The sequence below is a fragment of the Sarcophilus harrisii genome, chromosome 4, assembly GCF_902635505.1.
Source record: "Sarcophilus harrisii chromosome 4, mSarHar1.11, whole genome shotgun sequence".
In the NCBI taxonomy this organism is placed as follows: domain Eukaryota; kingdom Metazoa; phylum Chordata; class Mammalia; order Dasyuromorphia; family Dasyuridae; genus Sarcophilus; species Sarcophilus harrisii.
In genome coordinates, this window is record NC_045429.1 from 53,033,600 (window position 1) to 53,053,999 (window position 20,400).

General features: G+C 34.5%; 1 protein-coding gene across 2 annotated transcripts in view; it reads right to left on the minus strand.

Annotated features, from left to right (window-relative positions):
* Nucleotides 1-20,400, minus strand: part of RXRG (retinoid X receptor gamma) — a 224,968-nt gene that overhangs the window by 24,033 nt on the left and 180,535 nt on the right. For both annotated transcript variants that reach the window (XM_031936808.1, XM_012547621.2), the window contains one exon: nucleotides 5,446-5,590. In XM_031936808.1, the coding sequence (XP_031792668.1) occupies nucleotides 5,446-5,590 (145 nt within the window). The remainder of the gene's footprint in view (nucleotides 1-5,445; nucleotides 5,591-20,400) is intronic.

Sequence of the window (20,400 nt, forward strand, 5' to 3'; positions counted from 1 at the left end):
GAGAAAGTTTGTAGGTTAACTTGGACTTGGTATTCAAAATTCTCTCCCTTAGCTTTCTTCTAGCTTCTTCTGAAGCTTGCGACTCCTGACTGGAAATTTGTCCTGAACATGATTAATCAATTAATCAATATTTATTAAGAACCTCCTATGTTTAACATATTTTAATATGTATAATACATATTGGATTGCTTGTCATCTGGGGAGAGGGTGGGAGGAAGGAGGGGAAAATTTGGAGCACAGGGCTATGCAATGATCAGTGTTGAAAAATTATACATGAATATGTTTTTAAAATGAAAAGCTTTAGTAATTAAAAAAGAATAATAAAGGCTAAATTAAAAAAAGAACCTCCTATGATGTTCCAGACACTGTGCTAAGAGATGAATCAAGAACCAAGAAATGAACAATGGTTTTTAGAGAAGGCTCAACATAAAGTGGATCTCAGAAAACAAAGTAAATAATGGATGAGCAAAGTTTGTGCTGACCCTTTTTTTGTGTAAGTCATGGGAAAGAATAAGTAGATCCATTAATTAGGATAGTATACATTGTTTCATTGTCAAAGTTAGCCAAAATATCTCCCTTTACTACATACAGAAATGAAAGTATTTGAATATATCCTTATCTTGTATTTCACAGAAATTAGAGGACCTAGTTTTGACCAATCCTATTCAACTAATAAATGATTGTTTCATTGTAAAAGTATAAAGAGAGCCCCACTTCATCAATCTGTTGTTTTTCTCTATCATATTCTATGGTCTCGTAATTCTTCTCTATTGGTAACATAGTCCAGCATTGAATATTTAAACCATAGCATTGTGTTCAATCTGTAGATGTAACATATGTGTCTGAGGGAGGCTGTTCTGCTTGATCCTAGATAATCCTTCCATCACATGGCCAATATTATAATAAGCTTATTTTCAGTGCTACTCACCAAATATACAATATGATCAATTTCTAATTAATTGGGGGGGGGGGGAGAGATGAGGATTGACAAGTATTTTCTGAGTTGTTATCATGTGGCAAAGTAATGAGTTAGATAATGCAAAACAGAAGATAATCCATAAGGCACTTGTGCTTGGCTCTGAATAATGGGCTATATGGCTTAATTTACTGTATATCTATCCATCTAATCCTGGATTTTTAGACAAAGATTAAAATGAGCTTATAGGCCCCTAGAACACATCTGCCAGTATTGATGGTCTGTATCATGGGATGATAAGAATAAGCCATCCAAAGAATAAATACTGGCAAGAGATAACTGCCAAGTGGATGAGCCCCATTAAGTTAACTGTAAGTTGACTATACTCATTTCCTGGACAGAGAAGAATAATAAACAAATTCATAATAAAACAAATTCTAAAAAATAGAATTTTGTGAATTCTAAGAATGCAAATTTTGATGTTATTAGTTTCAGTACTATTTCTCTTAAAGAAACACAGGAAATTCATGAATACTTACCTGCATAAATGGAAACTTTCCAGAGTTTCCATCAAAGTAATATAGAATGTCCTTAGTCTACAGCTCAAATTCCATGGTTGTGAAAAATTCCAACCCAGTGACTGGGTTTGAAAGTTTCAGGGAGGACTATTTTGAAAGCAAGAACATGCCAACTAAGAGAAGACAGGCCCATTGGGGCCCTTGAAGCCATTCCCCAAAAGACATTTCACAAGTGCTTGAATGATGATCAGAGAAGAGAGCTTTCAGGGGGATAATGGAAAAATGTTCATTTTCAGGGTTAGAGAACTCTTTGAAGCCCAATAACACTATCTCATATTCTTACCTCATCCCTATGGCCCTAAACTAAAGTCTAGACAAGAAAAATTTAGGTAGTGGAGGAATAGGAATACAGACTATGGAATAGCTAAGAAAACTTATTTAATTCCTGAAAACCCTAGTTAGGTACTTTACAGGTCAATCAAGGATTCTGATTTTTATTACAGGAGCAACTTAAAATATTTGCTTTCAAAAATTCTTCCATAAATTTCATTTTTTAAATTGAATAATATTTTAAACAAACTATGAAAGTTTTATCATTTAAAGGGAAGTTGGGGCCAATCAGTCTATAAAGTATATGTGTGCGTATTTAAATTTTATCAATTACTATCTCTACAGGACCCAGCTCTAATACTACATCTTGTCATGATAGTGACCTTAAGAGCTGGCAGGTTTGTACCATAATGAAAAAAGCTTTGTGAATAAGCTGGACAACAGATCAAGTCTGCTTCCTAAGGATCAGCCTAACTACACACAGAAAGGTTCATCATCAGGAGTTGGGTGTTTATGTCAATCTAAGAAATAAATTAAAATACAATATGGCCCTTGATCTGTTTACCCACTTCTGCTTGTGTAGTTGTGGGGTAGAATGGCAGATGGGTGCTAAGAATAACACAGTTTCATCTTTGAAGGTAAACTCGATTATCAGTATTCTGGATGGGAGATATTTATCCAATTATTGATATATATATATATATATATATATACATTGAACTATATTGCTAGGTTGAATGACTTCATGTGATGGACTTATGGTAGGAAATAGACAGTAGTTACACAAAATTGGCCAGCATAGTACAATATTTTCAGTAATCATCAGTCCTTCATTTATTTGTAGAAATTTTCTTTTTCTTTTAATTTATTTTAGAAATACCCTAAAGACAATAAAAAAGTAGATGATGAATGCAGGTAAACTGAAGAAATTTGTAACACTAAAATAGGTGAATGCAATTCATTGTATGGCACACAGGATATGTTTGCTAGAAATATAAGAAGGGTCCTAAATAAGGAGATATCTGGATGACAAGAACCAGAAAGACATGAATTTATATCCTGCCATAGATGCTTAGTATTCAAATAACTTAATTTCATTTTAACACAGCTTACAAATTTGTTAAATGGTTATTGTTCAGTCATTTCAGTTATGTCTGACTTTTCTTGACCTCATTTGGGGTCTTCTTGGCAAAGATACTAGAATGATGTGCCATTTCCTTCTCCAGCTCATTTTGCAAATGAGGAAACTAAGGCAAAAAGGGTTAAATGACTTGCCCAAGATCACATGGCTAGTAAATGTCTGATTTGAGGTATGTGTGAATTGGGATTGAGAAGATGAGGAGAGAGATTGGTAGGGATTCTTGGAGGGATAGGTGGGATGGGGAATGGAAAGGTAGGAAGAGAAAATTAAGGTATCCTATAAGATAGGATAAAAAATGGGGCTGAGAAAGAAAATAGTAAAAATAAGATGGCAGGAAAGTCACAAATAATAATTATAATAAATCTGAATGAGATGTTTATAGCAGCTCTCTTTGTGATGCTAAAGAACTGGAAGTTCCAGGTATCTCCATCAATTGGAGAATGACTGAAAAAGTTGTGGTGTATTATTGTGATGAAATACTATTGTGCTATAAAAATGATGAGCTCAATGATCTTTAATATACATTGTTTTATGAATCATGGTGGGGAAGAAAAATCAGAGCAAAAGAGAAAAACCATGGGAAAGATAAAAAAAAAATAGAAAAATGAAGTGAACATAGCACGTATTGGTTTTCATTAAGTCTCCTTAGTTCTTTTTCTTGATGTAGATGGCATTTCCTGTCCATAATCTATTGGGATTGGTTTGGATCACGGAACCACTGAGAAGAACCAAGTGTTTTATAGTTGATCATCACCTATTCTTGCTATTATTGTGTATAAATTATTCCTGGCTCTGTTTGTTTCACTCAGAATCAGTTCATGTAAATCTTTCCAGGTCTTTTTATAATCATCTTGTTCCTCATTTTAAAAAAATAATAATACTCTATTATCTTCATGTACCATAGCTTGTTCAGCCATTCCCCAATTGATGGGCATCCACTCCGGAGCTTCTACAAACATTTTTGCATATGTGGATCCTTTTCCCTCCTTTATGATTTCCTTGGGATACAGACCCAGTAATGGCACTCATGGGTCAAAGGGTATGCATGGTTTTATAGCCCTTTGAGCATAGTTCCAAATTGCTCTCCAGATTGGTTAGATGATTTCACAACTCAATTGTAGGATTTTTTAAAGAGAATCATACCAAACACTGACTACCTTATAATGATAGGATAATGTATTTCACTTCCATACTTCACCAAGCAACACCTAAATATGTTATAGTTCAGCCTTTGGGTTGTTAAGAGAAAGCATCTGTATATTATAAACAAAGTATCAAATGCATTAAGATATGCCATTGACTGGTTATTTCCAACACTAACCAACTCAGATGGTTAAATTTTGTTCTAGAAAGGATACGAGGAATCAACTATCCAATTCCCTCATTCTCACAGGTACTCATTGGCAGAAGTACAATTGGTATATAGGTGCTCTGGCTCAATTTATTTCACTATAGCATTTAAACATTTCAGATAGAAGGGCAGTACCTTTTCCCCTCATCTCAATTTTAGCACAATGGCATAAGTAAACAAAAGTGTTAAAGGGATCATTTCTACTTACTAGGTTTCAAAAGTTGTTTCTCACACTTGAATGAGGTCAGTTCCATCCCATATTCTAACTGGTTATTCTAATGTCTTCATAGATCTCGTCTATGAATTAATATGTTTCTATAGGCAGCCATTATTGGTAGTATTGGCAATAGAGAATCCAAAATAAAGATTAGTTTGTGGAGGAATAGAAGTGGGAGGGTTTAGGGTAGTCAAATTGATCAGTGACAATAGCCTATCTTGTGTCAATCATTAGCGTCTAGCCACAGCATATACATATATCAAAATTTCCTAAAAGGTATAGAAATTCGCTGGAGGATTCAGTTTCATTCTAACCATAGACTTAGAGGATTGACAAAGAGCAATTTAATAATCTTATAGATTAGATACTGTTGTCAAAGCAACAATGACAAAATAGAGACTCTTAATTTGAACTCTCTAAGTGTTTTTTTTTTACTTTGTGGTAGTAGTTTATATTCTTTGGCAATGAACCTGGCAAAAGACCCAAAGGATGGGTTGGCTTTCACTAAGTTGACCAAGAAATATCCAAGAGGTTAGTATTGTAAGCACAATTTCCAGAGGTAATAGAAATCTGTTGACTTCCTCCCTTGTTTATTACCTAAAGCATTATTCTCCCAAGCTCTTAGGATTTCTAGTTGGTGTCTAGAGTATTTTGACTTGCAGCTTTCATTAGAAAAGATAATTAAGAATAAGAATCCATTCACTTTTTGATGGTCAGTGGAGTTACTATTTCCAAACCAAGGAGTTTTTTTTTTTTTTAAAAAGCTACTAAAAGGTTAAAATTCATTGTCAAGAATTTTAAGGTCTAGACTCACAAGTCAACATTTCCAGAAGAATTCTTTTGCCCTTTTTAGTTAGCTGCAAAATAATTGAATCTTCAGTGGCACAATACAATCCCACTCCACCATTTTCTCCTCCCATGAATCACTACAACTCAATGATAGCTAGAAGAGTATTCTATTCAAAGTTTTACCTGAGGATCTGTCTCCACAGATGGCACAGATATGTTTGGCAAGGGAGCCTGGACTAGTGGATGGATAGCTCATGGTTCCCATTCCTTGAATCCCTGGCAAAGGCTTGACATCATCTGAGCTTCTGACATTGTTCATGACATTGAGCTGTGAGAGAAGAAAAGACAAAGCATAAAGTTGGGTTATTAAGAGTCTCAATTGCTTAAGAACAAAATGGTAATATCCAAGGGAAAGTCATTTTTTTGTTGTTTTGGAAGCTGTTTTTGACCTGATGGACTTTTATTGTTGTCTATATACAATTCATCCTTAAGATGAAAAGGAACTGACATTGTAGAAGTTAAAGCCAATACAGTAAGAAAATCCAACTCCTCCTCAAAATCTGCTCCTCTTTCTAATCCATCGTCAACAAAAACAGTAACAACAGTAATAACAATGAAAACAACATGCATTTATTGAGAGCTTACTACTCAATGGAAAAGAAATGGCAAGTAGGAAAGAAGAAAAGGGAGGGAAGAAAAAAAGAAGGAAGGATAAATGGGAAGGAAGGAAGGAAAGAGAGAGAGAGAGAGAAAGAAAAAGAAAGAGAGCAAAAGAGAAAAAGAAAGAAAGAAAGAGAGAAAGAGAGAAAGAAAGAAAGAAAGAAAGAAAGAAAGAAAGAAAGAAAGAAAGAAAGAAAGAAAATGAAAAGGAAGGAAGGTAGGGAGGGAGGAAGAAGGAAGGGAGGAAGGAGGGAGAGAGGGAGAAGGGAAAAAGAGGGAGGGAAGGAGAGAGGGAGAAGGAAAGGAAGGAAGGAAGGAAGGAAGGAAGGAAGGAAGGAAGGAAGGAAGGAAGGAAGGAAGGAAAGGAGGGAGGAAGGAAGGAAGGGAGGGAGAGATAGAGGAGGGAGGGAGGGAGGGGAAGGAAGGAAAGAAGGAAAGAAAGAGGGAAGGAAGGAGGGAAAGAAAGAGGGAAGGAAGGAGGGAAGGGAGGAGGGAAGGGAGGGAGGGAGGGAAGAGAGGAAGGGGAAGGAGGAAAGAAGGAGGGAAGGAGGGAGAAGAGAAGGAAGGAAAGAGGGAAGGAAGGAGGGAAAGAAAGAGGGAAAGAAGGAAGGGAAGGAAGGAAGGGGGAAGGAAGGAGAGAGGGAGGGGGGAAGGAAGGGAGGGAAAGAGGGAAGGAAGGAAAGAAGGAAAGAAGGAGGAAGAAAGGGAAGGAGGGAGGAAGGAAGGGAGGAAGGGAGAGAGGAAGAACAAGTATTTATTAAGTATGTACTATGTATCAGATAACCATGTTAAGGATTTTAAAAATATTATCACAAGAATTTTGGCTGCAAGTGTTATTACTATCCTTATTTTCAACTGAGGAAACTGAGGCAGTTGCTCAGGATCATATAATTACTATGTTTCTGAGACCAGATTTGAACTCAGAAAGATGAATCTCCGTCTTCAGGTTTGGCAATTTATCCATTATACCAATCAACTCCCCTATGTTGTTAATAAATATGGGCTGGGAGTCTAAAACATAGTCATTCTGGCAGTAACAATGACCAAGTTTCTACTTTGTGTGACATTGACCAAGTATCTCTGAGTGTGTACCCATTGGAAGGCAGCTTGGCATGGTGGAAAGTGGTCTGGAAAGACTTAGATTTAAATCCCTATTCTAATACTTACTAATTTCATGGCTCTTAATTTATGTCACAGCTTCTATAAACCTGTTTCCCAATCTGGCAAATGGGAGCAATATGAATTCTACTACCAGTCTCACATAGGTATTGAAAGAAAAGTGATTGATAAACTTTAAAGCGCTCTAGAAATATAATTGTAAAATGTTTTATTGATAGTATCTCATTTAATCCTTCCAACAACCTTGTGAGACGGCTGCTATTATTGATCAAGTTTTGCTATTGAGAAAATTGGGCTTCAAAGAGTTCAAATGATAAGCACAATGTCATATATCTGGTAGATGATTGAAACAGAATTTGAACCCAGATCTTCCTGACACCAAGTCTCAAACTATCCATTAAATAAAGAAAAAGACATAGTCCTTGACTCAACAAATTTATAGTATCCTCAAAGGTCCTAATATCTTTACTAATTAAAAATGCCTATAAATCTATAAGATAATTAATAATTTTTGGCACTCAAGATTAGTAACATAAATATTATCTCAAGTCAACTTCATAACTCTTGTTAGGAAGGCAACACAATAAATAATTCAAAAAAATTCATTTCATTAAAAGGAAGAATTAGTTACTGTTCTCATTTCTATGTTGCTGGTAGAGCTTAGGATATTCTTTAAACATTTTTATTTAAATTTTATTCTGAACTCAACAATCTTCTCTCTTTAAAAACCCCATGCATTAAATTTTTACATCCTCTAAATTTCAATCCCATGGGAGAAATTCATATCTCAAGGAGCTGAAAAGAATGTAGTTCAAAGAATTTATAAATACTTAAATATTAAAGAAAGTCAATAACAAAGAACTTAAATATCCTAAAAATATTTTATTTCAGAAACAAAAGGATACTAAATTCATATTGTAGAAACTCTGAACACTACATTTTAAAAGTAATAAGGGTAACAGGTTCATTATAAGTACATAATGCCCATGAAAAAGGAAAATTTACTCTATTGAGTATCCTTCGCAAATAATTATGATTTTATTCAATTAGTGTTTTAGATTCTGTACAAAACAGGTAGTGATAAAGAATTTTGCATCAGTCAAAGCTTCTGAGTGCATAAGGCAACATTTCTGCCTCCATTTTAAGAAAAGAATTTGAACTCTAAGGTACATTTTTCTTTAAAAAAAAAAAAATCAAACCCCCTAATTGGAATCATTGGGATTCTCCAACTGTTCAAAAAAGTCAAATATTTTCTTTCCTACTCAAAACCTTTGGGGCAGAAAAAAAATCAATAAAATGTAAGACATGACATATCTGGAGACAGGTATCAGACAAGTTAGTTCCTTCCCTAGAAATTAGTTCTTTATTCATTCAGTTCACTCCACAAATATTTATTAAGCCCCAGATCATGAAATTCAGAAAGTACCAAAGACACATGAAGTCAGCCTATGAGTGGTTGGAGGAAAGAGAAAAGAAAAAAGTATATACAATGGTGGAATTAATGGAAGAGATGGCCTTGGAGTAAGGGGACCCATTTGAGTTTGATTTCTAGCTCTACTATTTAATGACGTGTGGCTTTGGGAAAAGCTCTTTGCCTTTTAGGATCTCAGTTTCATTCTCTATAAAAGGAAAGGCTAGGCTCAATAACTTCTAAGGTCCTTTCCGATATCAATATATGGTAATTTTGATTTAGAAATTTTCAACAAGATGGTTGTTGATTGCAAACATTAGGGTTTTCTGGAAAAGTTTTAATAAGTGTTAGTTACAACTTGGAAAGACTATTCTTAAAAATTCTGGGGCCCTCAAATATTTTGATGTAAGAAAGAACATTATGAATAATTAAAGGGAAACCACAGAAGAAGACCTCAAATTTGGCATTTAATCATCCCCAAAATTAAGGAATTGTTACAATGCACATCAGGATCAGTGTAACATTTGTGTTACTACTAGTGATAATTGACAATTATTTGTGTTTTAAATGTAAATTAATTTCCTACTGAAGAAGATGAATGGACTGATATCACCAGGATTAATCCAGAAAGAATCTCTGGATGTTATGAAAGTCTGAGCAAGAAAGTGATGAATTCAAGGACTTGGGTAGTGTTTTTATAATTCTTGCCAACTAAAGACTTTAGAAAATAAAGGAGAAAATAGAAAATGGAAAGCTGTCTAAGAAGTGGAGAATCTGGTACGTAGCATTTGTTTTAGGATAAAAGGAGAGATAATCAAAGTGATATTATGTTGGAAGTATATAGAAAATGGATGGAAAATTCTTGAAACAGATCATATAATTGGTACAGTGGTAGGGTTCAGTTGAGTTAGAAAACTTGAATCATACAGACCTATATTTACAGTTGAACCCCATTAAAAGCAAATCATGTAACATATCCTTGACTTTCTCTTACTGTTAAGTTTAACTTTAAGACAGTATAAGGAGAACTATTATCCTAGATAAAAAGGAAGAAATTATTGGAAAATAAAACCCATGGGAACTTTGAAATAATAGGATCATGTCATCTTAGATTTTTAGATAAAGAGAGGAATATGAAATATAGTTTGACACATAGTCTAGACTTTAGAAAAGTTGAAAATAATTCAGAGAAAAGATAGGTGTCATATGTAAATTTAATAATCATACTATCTATTGTTTCATTCCAATCACCAGCAAAAGTGTTAAATAGCACATTTCAACTACATGCTGATAACAGGACTTCTGTTCTCAAGGGGCATGATAAGGCTCAAGGGGAAGGCTATTAAAACAGTAATAATCACATGTAGAAGAGTAGTCTCTCAAGAACATAATTCTGATATCATAATCACAAATAATTACAATGACAAAAAAGAGGAAAATGAGAAGTCATCTCTACAGAGAGACAGTGAATGAGCCCAACTTAAAAGGGATATTCATTTCCACAAATATTCATTGTATCCACTATGTGAAGGTATAGCTTCTATTGTATTGTGCAGGTCCTTACTCTAAAAATTTTCTTTTTTTCTTGAACATGGTAGCAGACCCCTCTTGCAATATTTAGTTTAAGCTAGGATGAAGACATTTTTCTGATTTGTAAGCATCACATCTGGATCTACCTATGATCTGATGGCTCACTCCCCTCTAAAATTATATGTGTGTGTGTGTGCGTGTATGTGCGTGCGTGTGTGTGTGTGTGTGTGTGTATTTTTTCCCTCCATTTGGCATGGCAATGTTTGGTTTCAACCACATTTCTGGACTTACTGTATTTTATACCTTTTCATATAAATCATGGCCAACCAAACTGATCTATTTCCCAAAACATAGCCCCCAATCTTCTCATCCTCATACTTGCTACTCCATCTGCTTTTCCCCACAGGGTAAATATGGGGTTAATGAAAACAGCCTTGAGAGAGAATAAGTTGCTAATAAGCAAAAGTTTGAATTAATACTTGGTAGGAATTTTATAGAAAGGATTCATTTTCAATTAGAAAACACTAGATGAGAATGAGACCAAAAACATATTTACTGGCTAGAAATTTAAAGTAAATCCAATAAGATGACTTTTAATAAAGATAAATGTAAATTCTTAAAACTGGATTAAAAATCTGATGATATAAAATGACTAACATTATTACACATGAATAACCTATCTCAGATTTCTTATCATTTCAGGGAGGAAATAGGGGAGGAAGAGAGGGATTGAATTTAAAACTAAAAATTTAAAAATGTTAAAAATTGTTTTTATCCATAACTTTGGGAAATATTATTTAAAGTAATAAAAATAAATACAACCCCCCAGAGCATGGGAATAAGGAATACATAGATAAAGTGTTGGAGCTCTATTCAGGAAGACTGGATCAGATCCTTCCTCAGACATGCAACGGTTGTGTGACCCTCAACAAATCACCTAACTTCTGTCTGCCTCAGTTTCTTCATCTATAAAATTAAAGTAGTAATAGCAATTACATCTCTAGGTTATTGTGAAGATAAAATAAAATCTCATTTGTAAAACTCTTTGCAAACTCTATAGAGCTATATAAAAGCTAGCTATTATTATCGCAATACCTGAGATACCATTTGACACTAATATTTTATAATTTGACACTCTGGAAGCATTCTACAGAGCACTGTAAAGGAAACAAAGTGGAAAGTATCCTGATCTTCAGAATCAGAGCCTACATTTAGTACTTAGGGATTATTTTGTCCAATACTCTCATTTTATAGATGAGAAAACTAAGGTCAAACACTGTAACACAAATTATAGAAGACCATGGAGCTAATCAATAGCAGATATAAGACTAAAGACCACATCTTCTTATTTCAGGCCATAGATTTTTCCCTTATAGCATGTTTCCTCACTTTTCCATGAGAAATTAAGTCTTGATAGGAAAATGCTCTTGCTATTCTAAACCAAGACTAAACCTTTGGAGTTCTCACTTGTTTTAGGTTTTCTGAGAACTGACTCCAAATGCCTTTTCCTTTACCTTCATTATCATCTGTGGCTAATTATGGATTAATACAGTCTGCTCACCAAATATGTTGAGGCTCTCAAGAGGCACAGGGCTCAAAAAATATCTGAGGATGTGAACATTATCTTAAACATTTAACCATGGAGACTGGATAAGACAGATATGGATAAAAAAGTTTCTGCTAATAACAAATCAATATGGTACAAAGCAACAAGTTTTCTAACACCTTCCTGGGAACTAAAGAAACCAATTAACTTGTGGAACAATAATAACAATAGCAATAGCCAAAAGTAATAGTATTTGTATAGTGCTTTATAGTTTCCAAAGAGCTTTACAAATATTATCTCCTTTTTTATCTTTACAACAATCTAGGGAGGTAGGTGCTATTTATTATATATTATCCCTATTTTCAGGCGAATAAAGTGGGGCAACCAGAGATCCAGTGAGTTGTCCAGGATCACACAGCTAATTATGTGGATGTGGAAGAGACCTCAGATCACTTGGTCTCACTACCTAACTTTACAGATAAGGCCATTGAGACCTAAGGAGGCTAAGTGGATTGGCCCCATTCACACAGGTAATATTTTTAGAGGTGGTGGAACCTAAATCCAGTTTCTCTGATTGCAACAACATTCTTTCTAATGTAGTTCATCTGTTATATCTCTAGTTGAACTGAAGAGATAGAATTTAGCCATCTGTGAACAACTCATGTCTTTTGAACTTGCAAAATTACCTTGGTTAGGCAAAGTTATGAGAATACAGAAAAGAAGCCATCACTATATCCTTAGGTGATTTTAATGAAGAAGACAGAAGAGAGGTAGAATAGAGGCAGAAACTCACCTAAACTCTCCAAAATTCTTTTCTAAACAATTAAAATACACCTCCAATTAAATTCTGGAGGGATAGCCAACAAAAAATTGGGATGAAACAATTTTCCAACCCAAGACAATTTAGGAGATTGGCAGGAAGTGTCTACTTTACCAGGCTGGTGCTCAGACTAAAATGATAGCAAAATCAGCAGATCCTGGAGGAGTCTGTGACAGTAGCAGCAGGTTTGTGAGTTCTTGGTCCATAGATAATAAGGAGGCCAGACAACTAGTCAGAAAGATATTACAGGAAACCCTTTGCCGATATTGGATTCAAGACCTTGTTGGATTGCCAACGTACAGTTACAGGTCATAGTTTAGAGCTAAGAGGAGTACTATTGTTGTTGCCTCTGCAGAGTAGGAGCTCTTGTCATAGTTCTAGAGCCAAGAGGAGTGTTAGCACTTGTGGCCAGAGGAAAATAAGATTTCTTTCTGGTTAAAGACCAGAGTACAGGCCAGGAATGCAGTGGCCACAACTTTCCTGGGTTATACCACTTTGGAAGGACCAAAATGTACAGGCTTAAGTCTGAAAATAGCAGTATAAAAATCCTGAAAGTTGGGACTGTACCTGCTTCAACCTAGGAGTAGAATCTAACTTTAACATAAAGTAAAAAAAAAATCAATAAATAATCTAAAAAATGAGCAAACAGCAAAAAAGGAACCTGACTATCAAAAATTACTATAGTGACAGGGAAGATCAAGACACAAACTCAGAAAAAGAAAAAAGAAAATGACATCAAAACAATTATAAGCAAAGCCTCAAAGAGTGGCAAGGAAAGAAGGTGAAATGGGAAAAAGTACAAAAAGAATTCCTGGAAAAGCTCAAAAAGTATTTCAAAAATATTAAATAATAGAACTAGAGGAAAAATGGGGAAAGAAATGAAAGTAATATAAGAATATTACGAAAAAAGAGACAAGTTTAGTAAAAAAAAAAAAAATGCATAAAAATACTAAAGAAAATAACACCTTAAAAATAGAAGTAACCAAATGATAAAAGAGGCACAAAAATCCATAGATTTTTTCCATCCAATCCAAAAGATCCATAGAAGACAATAATTCCTTAAGAAGTAGAATTCCAAATGGAAGGAAAAGATACAAAAGCTCACTGAGGAAAATCCTTCCTGGAAAATGAAAATTAAGCAAATAAAAATTTATAATTTTATGAAATATCAAGTCAAAAGAATGAAAAATAGAAACGTGAAGCATCTTATTGGAAAAACAACTGACCTAGAAAAGAGGTTATGAAGAAATAATTTAAGAATTATTGAACTACCCAAAAAACATAATTTAAAAAGAGCTCAGGTAGCATATTTCAAGAAATTATCAAGGAATGCTGTCCTAACATCCTAGAAATTAGGTGACATTAGGTTAAAATAGACATTTTAAAATTTCAATGATCATCTCCAGCAAGAGATCCAAAAATGACAACTCCCAGGAATATTGAAGTTTCAAGTCAAGGAGAAAATATTGTAAGCAGCCCTAAAGAAAATTTCAAATAATGTAGAACTATGGTCATAATCACATGGAATTCAGTGGCTTCCACATTAACAGAACTGAGAGCTTAGAAACCAAAGGAGTTAAGGTTAAAACCAGGAAAAAGCTACTTTGTACAATTTAGTGTAATCCCTTGGGGGGCAAGATGGATATTTAACAATTTTCAAGCAATCTTGAAAACACCAGAGCTGAATAGAAATTTGACTTTCAAGTACAAGATTCAAGAGAAACATAAAAAGATGAACATGAAAGAGATTCTATAAGATTAAACAGTTTGCATTCCCATATAAGAAAATGATCTTTATAATTCTTGAAAACTCTATCATTATTAGGGCAATCAAAAAGAGTATATATAGACAGAAGGGTTTAAATTGATTATGTTAGTATGATTTTTAAAAAAAAATTAAATTCAGTGATAAGAAAAAGTGATGAACTGGGAAAGGAGGAAGAGAGAGATAGAATGTGGTAAATGATCTCACATTAAACCTATATTGGCCACTTTACAATTTCCAAGTTCCCACACTCCTGATTTTGTTCTCTAAGGTTGAACAGAATAAGTCTAATTTTTCTTCCACATGAGAGCTTTTCAAAAACTTTAATCCAGCCTTCATTCCCTCTCAAGTTTTTCTCCAATCTAAATACCTCCAAGACCTCCAATTGATTCTTACATATAATCATGAGACCTTTTACTAGATGAGTTCTCCAAATGTTCATTAGTTTATTAATATCCTTCCTAAACTCCATTGTCCAGAACCAAACATGATATTTTAGATATGAATTTACTGTGCCAGAATCTAATGGTATTATTGTTTCCTTATTCCTAGAAATCTATCCTCTCTTGATGTAGTCAGGGATCATGTTAGCTTTTTTTGATTGTCACATCACACTGTTGATTTGTATTGAGCTTGCACTATACCAAAACCTGTAGTTTTTTTTTTCAGATAAATCATTCTTTCTTCCCATTGTACTTGTAAAGTCATTTTTGTGAACTATCACCTCCTAGAACCTATTCTCCAAACCATTTTTTCCCCTGAGGTAATTGGAGTTAAGTAACTTGCCCAGGGTCACAAAGCTAGGAAGGGTTAAGTGTTGGAAATCAGATTTGAACTCAGGTCCTCCTGACTTCAGGGTTTGTGCTCTATCCACTGTGCCACCTAGCTGCCCCCAAACCATCTACTTTCAAAGCTAAACATCCACAGATCCTTCTACTAATATTCATTCACATGGCATCTCACAACCCTTCACCATCTCAAGTTGCCATTTTCTTATCAAAGTGCTTCCTGAAACCTACAAAGCTCATAAAATTGAACCCAGTATCCCAGATAATCTTGACAGACAGAGAAATACAATGAGACTATAATCTCTTTCATTCTAGCAATTACATCTAAACTTGAATTAGCTTTTTTAGCAACTATATCATTATAACTTATAATGACTTTTTGGTCCACTAAATCTATTTAATTTTTTAAAAAATGAATTGCTGTCTAACCATGCCTTTTCCATCTGGTACTCATGAATCTGATTTTTTGAATCCAATTTTAGGAATTTACATTTATCCCCATTAAAATATATCTTATTGGATTTATCCCAAACCTCTAGCCTGTCAAGATGCTTTTGGATTCTCATTCTGTTATCCAGTGTGTTAGCTATCCCTCTCAGCTTTGTTGCATCTGCACATTTGATGAGCCTGCCATCTGTGCCTTTACTGAAGTCTGATAAAAGTGTTAAAGAACATAGGGCTGAGGACAGATCTATAAGCTACTCCTTCAGGAATAGAGGTTCTACCCAACCTGTTTCATTGAACAGATGAGAATAACTTACAGTTAGCACGTCGATTTATTTAAATGCATGCTACTAAAGTGGTTTTAATGTTCTGTAAAAGTTTTCTTGAATGAACTAAATCTTCCTACTGCAAATTAGTTAACACTATTAATTATTTATTGAACACTTTTGCTCCTAGATGCTTGAGTGGAAAGGGGCACACTGCTTAGACTAAATATATTTATGGAGATAGGATCTCATCAATGCAAGTTAAGAATTTGTATAATTATCCTAAAAAATCTGAGGTGCTCAAGCCCAATTACCAGAAGAGATGCAAAGGACTGACAGAGCCATTGTTGGGTAGGTGTTCATAACATTACCCCACTGTTTATAAGACCCTAAGCATGCAAGTTTAGGCTTCTAGTCAAGATAGTTCTCATATCCTATGGAGTCAGAAGACCTTGGTTCAATTCTTATTTCAGGATTTCTTACCTCTGGGGCCTTGGGAATGCTATTTCACCTCCATTTGCCTCAGTTTTATATCCTGTGAAATGATGAGGAGGACTAGATGGCCCTTTCAGCTTGAGATCTGAAATCTTGGTTCTTTTTAGCTCTAATTGCTGATTCATCTGTATTTTATTCAGAGATAAGAGAGCCCTCCTCTTATTTACCTCCTTTTATCCTGTATATAACTTATTTGTACATATTTGTTTGTTATCTCCCCCAATGCATTGTGAGTTCCTTTAGAACAGGAATTTTTCTTTCACTGTTTTTAAATCTGCAGCATTTAGTGCAATGCCTGGCACACAGTGTGTGCTTAATAAATGTTAACTGATTTACTCATACCTTGCTTCTATTTTCTTGCAAATAGTAATTTTTTCCAATTGCTTTTTCAATATAGTTTTCAACTTTTCTTTTTATAAAATTTTGAGTTCCAAAGTTTTCTCCCTCCCTCCCCAATATGACAAGCAGTCTGATATAGGTTATATATTTATAAATCATTGAAACATTATTTCAATAATTTTCAATAATAATTTCAAAATAATATTTCCACATTAGTCAAGTTGTGAAAGAAGAAACAGAACAAAAGGAAAAAGTCAAGAAAAAGTGAAAATCACATGATTTGAATTGCATTAAGATTCCATGGTTCTTTCTTTAGACATGGACAGCATTTTCTGTCATGAGAATTTTGTAATTATCTTGGAGTTGATCCTGTTTTCTCTTAATCTTGTTTCAAAACCTACCACTTGATCCCTAACTTCCATGAACAAATTATCTTTTTTGAGACAAGTCACTTAATCAAACTCTTTGAAATTTCATAAATAATAGCCTTGAGCTAGCTGGTTTGAGAAACCTAAAAGAATTTTCTAGCCAGTTAGACAAGCTATCAGTTTTTCTGATCCTATTCTATCCCTTCTCCTCCAAATTACCCAATGACCAAGTTGCCTCAGCAATTTCTTGATTGCTTGGTTCAGTCAATAACTGATATAATTAAAAAGAATGAGAGCTTTCTACTTAATGAATGATAATTTTGTCTCCAAATTCAAACAAAGTTTTACTGGAGACTTGTTCTGAAAGTCAAGAGGAAGATTTAGGACCTCAGATAGGGACTGATCTTGGTTATTAACTCTAATACTTTCTAGACAGTCAGTTAAGATTTGGCTTGCTACCAGGTCATTCTAATGGAACAACTAATTAAGGGTCTTAGAAAGAAATGAAGGATAAATCCTTAAAAAAGAAACTACTACACCTCTGCCAACATGAATTAAGTAGATTCTCTGCATTGAAGATCAGTTTCAGAAATATCCTGCCAGCACATGAGTTAATAATGCCAGATCTCCTTACCTTAATTATATCATAGGCAATCACACAGCAGAATTTATGCAACTAACTTGGGTCTGTTTTTCCCAAATGAAATGATCTAGGTAGTTGCAGAATGGACAGTACTTGTAGTATTAACATGAAGTCTGCTATTGAGCCAATCGATTGTTCTTGGGAGATGAGGAAACCAGGAAACAAATGACTAAATAGGACCTGTAGTAATAAGATTCTTATCTTCCCACCTCTTCTCACTAGGGCCAGTGGTTCTCAAAATATGGTCTAGAGAATCCTGGGGATCTCTGAAACTCTTTTAGAGGGTCTACAAATTTAAAAATAGTTTTTATTTCCAATATGGTAAATGTCTATAAATATAATCCAGATAAACAAAAATGCTTTGGAGATATCCTCAATAATTTTAATAGGATAAAGATACTGAAAAGAAAATTTTGAGAACCACTGGGATTAATGAGGCATCTATTTCTATCAGTGGACCTCTCAATCATTGAGTCCTTTGTATTGTAACAACACCGGACATTTGAGCCAGTTATTTCTTGGCCTTTGAGTTGTCTTAACAAGTGGAAGAAAAATTAACCATAAATATTCCCTATTCCAATAAAGATAAATAATGTTTTCTCCCACAAGAATGACTAGAATGTTATCAGGAAGACATTTTTACCCTAATCTCTTATTGCTGGTGGGCTTTGGACAGATGGGGAGATGGCTAAAGTTGAATGATCCACAGATTGCTTGGGATGTATGGAAGATCAATTTCTACTTGGTTTACTATGTACAGCAGCAACTGTCCAAAAGTTAGGCAGTTATCTCCCTACATTGGTTGAATCAGTGTTTTCTAGAGACTACCAGAATTTTTTAGAGGTGTTCAGTGCATAGGAAATCAAGACTTTGCTACTGAGTTAATTCAATTCAATTAAAGTCAACAAGCTCAGAATTTCTAGGCAGTGGGGATACTACAGTCAATGAAGTTAGTACTAAGGGCTTTTGTCCTTGTGACAGTTGTAACATTGAACAGACCAAAGATTCAGGCAATCCTTATTTATAAAATGAGAGGGTCAGACTAATGGATGTCACAAATAGCTCTTTTAGCTTACTGTGTTTTATTTCTATAGAATGGCCATCATGACTTCTATGTCAGTCCACAGAAGCACTGGTGGCTTTTTGTGAAATTAAAAAACTGTGGACCAAATTTATATAGCAAGTAGGGAGATCCCAACATGATCATCAATATTGAATGCTACTTCCAATGATAGAAGACTTACTAAGAACAATAGTTGGGACATTCCTATTTTCTGAAAACTAGATATAAAGTTTAATATGCACATTTGTCAAGGGAATGAATGAAAAACTATATTTCACATGTAGTTCAGATAATCTGAGTAACCTGTGGATATTTGGATACTGTGTCATGAAAAGAGTGAGATGACAATATAACCTAGACCTGCTAACCTAAGTATAACTTGGATTTTGGTAACATTCATATTTACTTCCTACACAACATGAAACCCACTTAGCTGGTATGATTCATTCTAGGGGAATCCCATAGTATCACTTGTTCACAAAATTGATGAAGGGACAATTTGTCTAGGAAGAGTAGGAGTTAATAGTGCAAATTGCATACCTCCGAGAAGTATAGCTATAAAGCTTACAAGGTGAAAATCCTTCTCATATGGGAAGCCCCAATTACTATGAAGAGAGATTTGTGGAGTGGGATAGGTATATTCTTACTATTTCACCATTAATTTCTAATCACTATTCACAATATCAGTTTTCTGAAAACCTTAAGGAATATCCAGTACCCAGTAATAGCCAAAAGAAAATTCCAAGCTTGAAAAGTGCTTTACCATCGCTCCTTTTCTGGCTTACCCCCATCCCTACTGTCCCTTTCTGATAAAAGTAGATACCTCCACTGTGACTATAGGGGTTGTGCTTTCTCAGATTAAACCTCAAACTGTCATACTTTGTGCCTATACATTTTTTTTCTCCCATAGTGAATTGGAAAGGACTTCAGATGCCATCCAATCTGATTCATACATGAAAAGAAATCTCTTCTACAACATACCTAAGAAGTGGTCTCTGAAGATTCATATTAAAGATTATCAGTGAGGGTGAATTTCAAGAAGTGTGCTATTTAACCTATGAATAGCACTCACTGTTAATGTGTCCTCCATTATATGCCAGACCCTGATCATTTCAAAACTAAACCATATGGTCTTACTATCAAGGTCACATTTTTTAAAAAATGGTACTACCCCAAAAAAGCCCAACATGATTCAAACCAATTATTACAATCTTCCTACACTATAATCAGCTTGGGAAGTCCACCAAAAATGCATCAGGAACTTCATTTTTCTTTTTAGAAGATAGAATTTCTGGATAAACTGTATCTTGGCACTGCAGAACTTTGTGCCTTGTTGTACAAACCTGAATCAAGAAGCACTATCTCTTTATCTCAACCTCTCAAAAATGGTAACTTTTCAGGTGTACCTTAGCATCAGAAATTAGAGAATTCGACTAGTGCTAGAGGCAAGTTTCATTTAATTATCTCCCCAATATAAAGCCTTCCCATTGAAATGAGATTTTCTCTTATACATATATAATGTAAATCTTGAGCTATAATCAAATAGGGGTGGGAAGAAAGACAATATAATGATACAAGTAATATGAATAATGCTGTAATCATCACAGTTGATGATCCTCCATTTTATGACCTGGGATGTTCATATACATGCACACAAACTACACATAGAGTGTGTATGTATATACATGTATATATATACACACGCGTGTGTTCATACACTCAGTATTATATAGGCAAAACACAGGATAAGGACTATTTCAACCTCTCGATATTATTCTGTGACACTGGTCCTGTGTAGCCTTAAACTTCATTATAGACCTTCCTCCCCTTATAGACCACCCCAAGATTTAGGTGGTAGATCACAATGAAATGAAACAAATC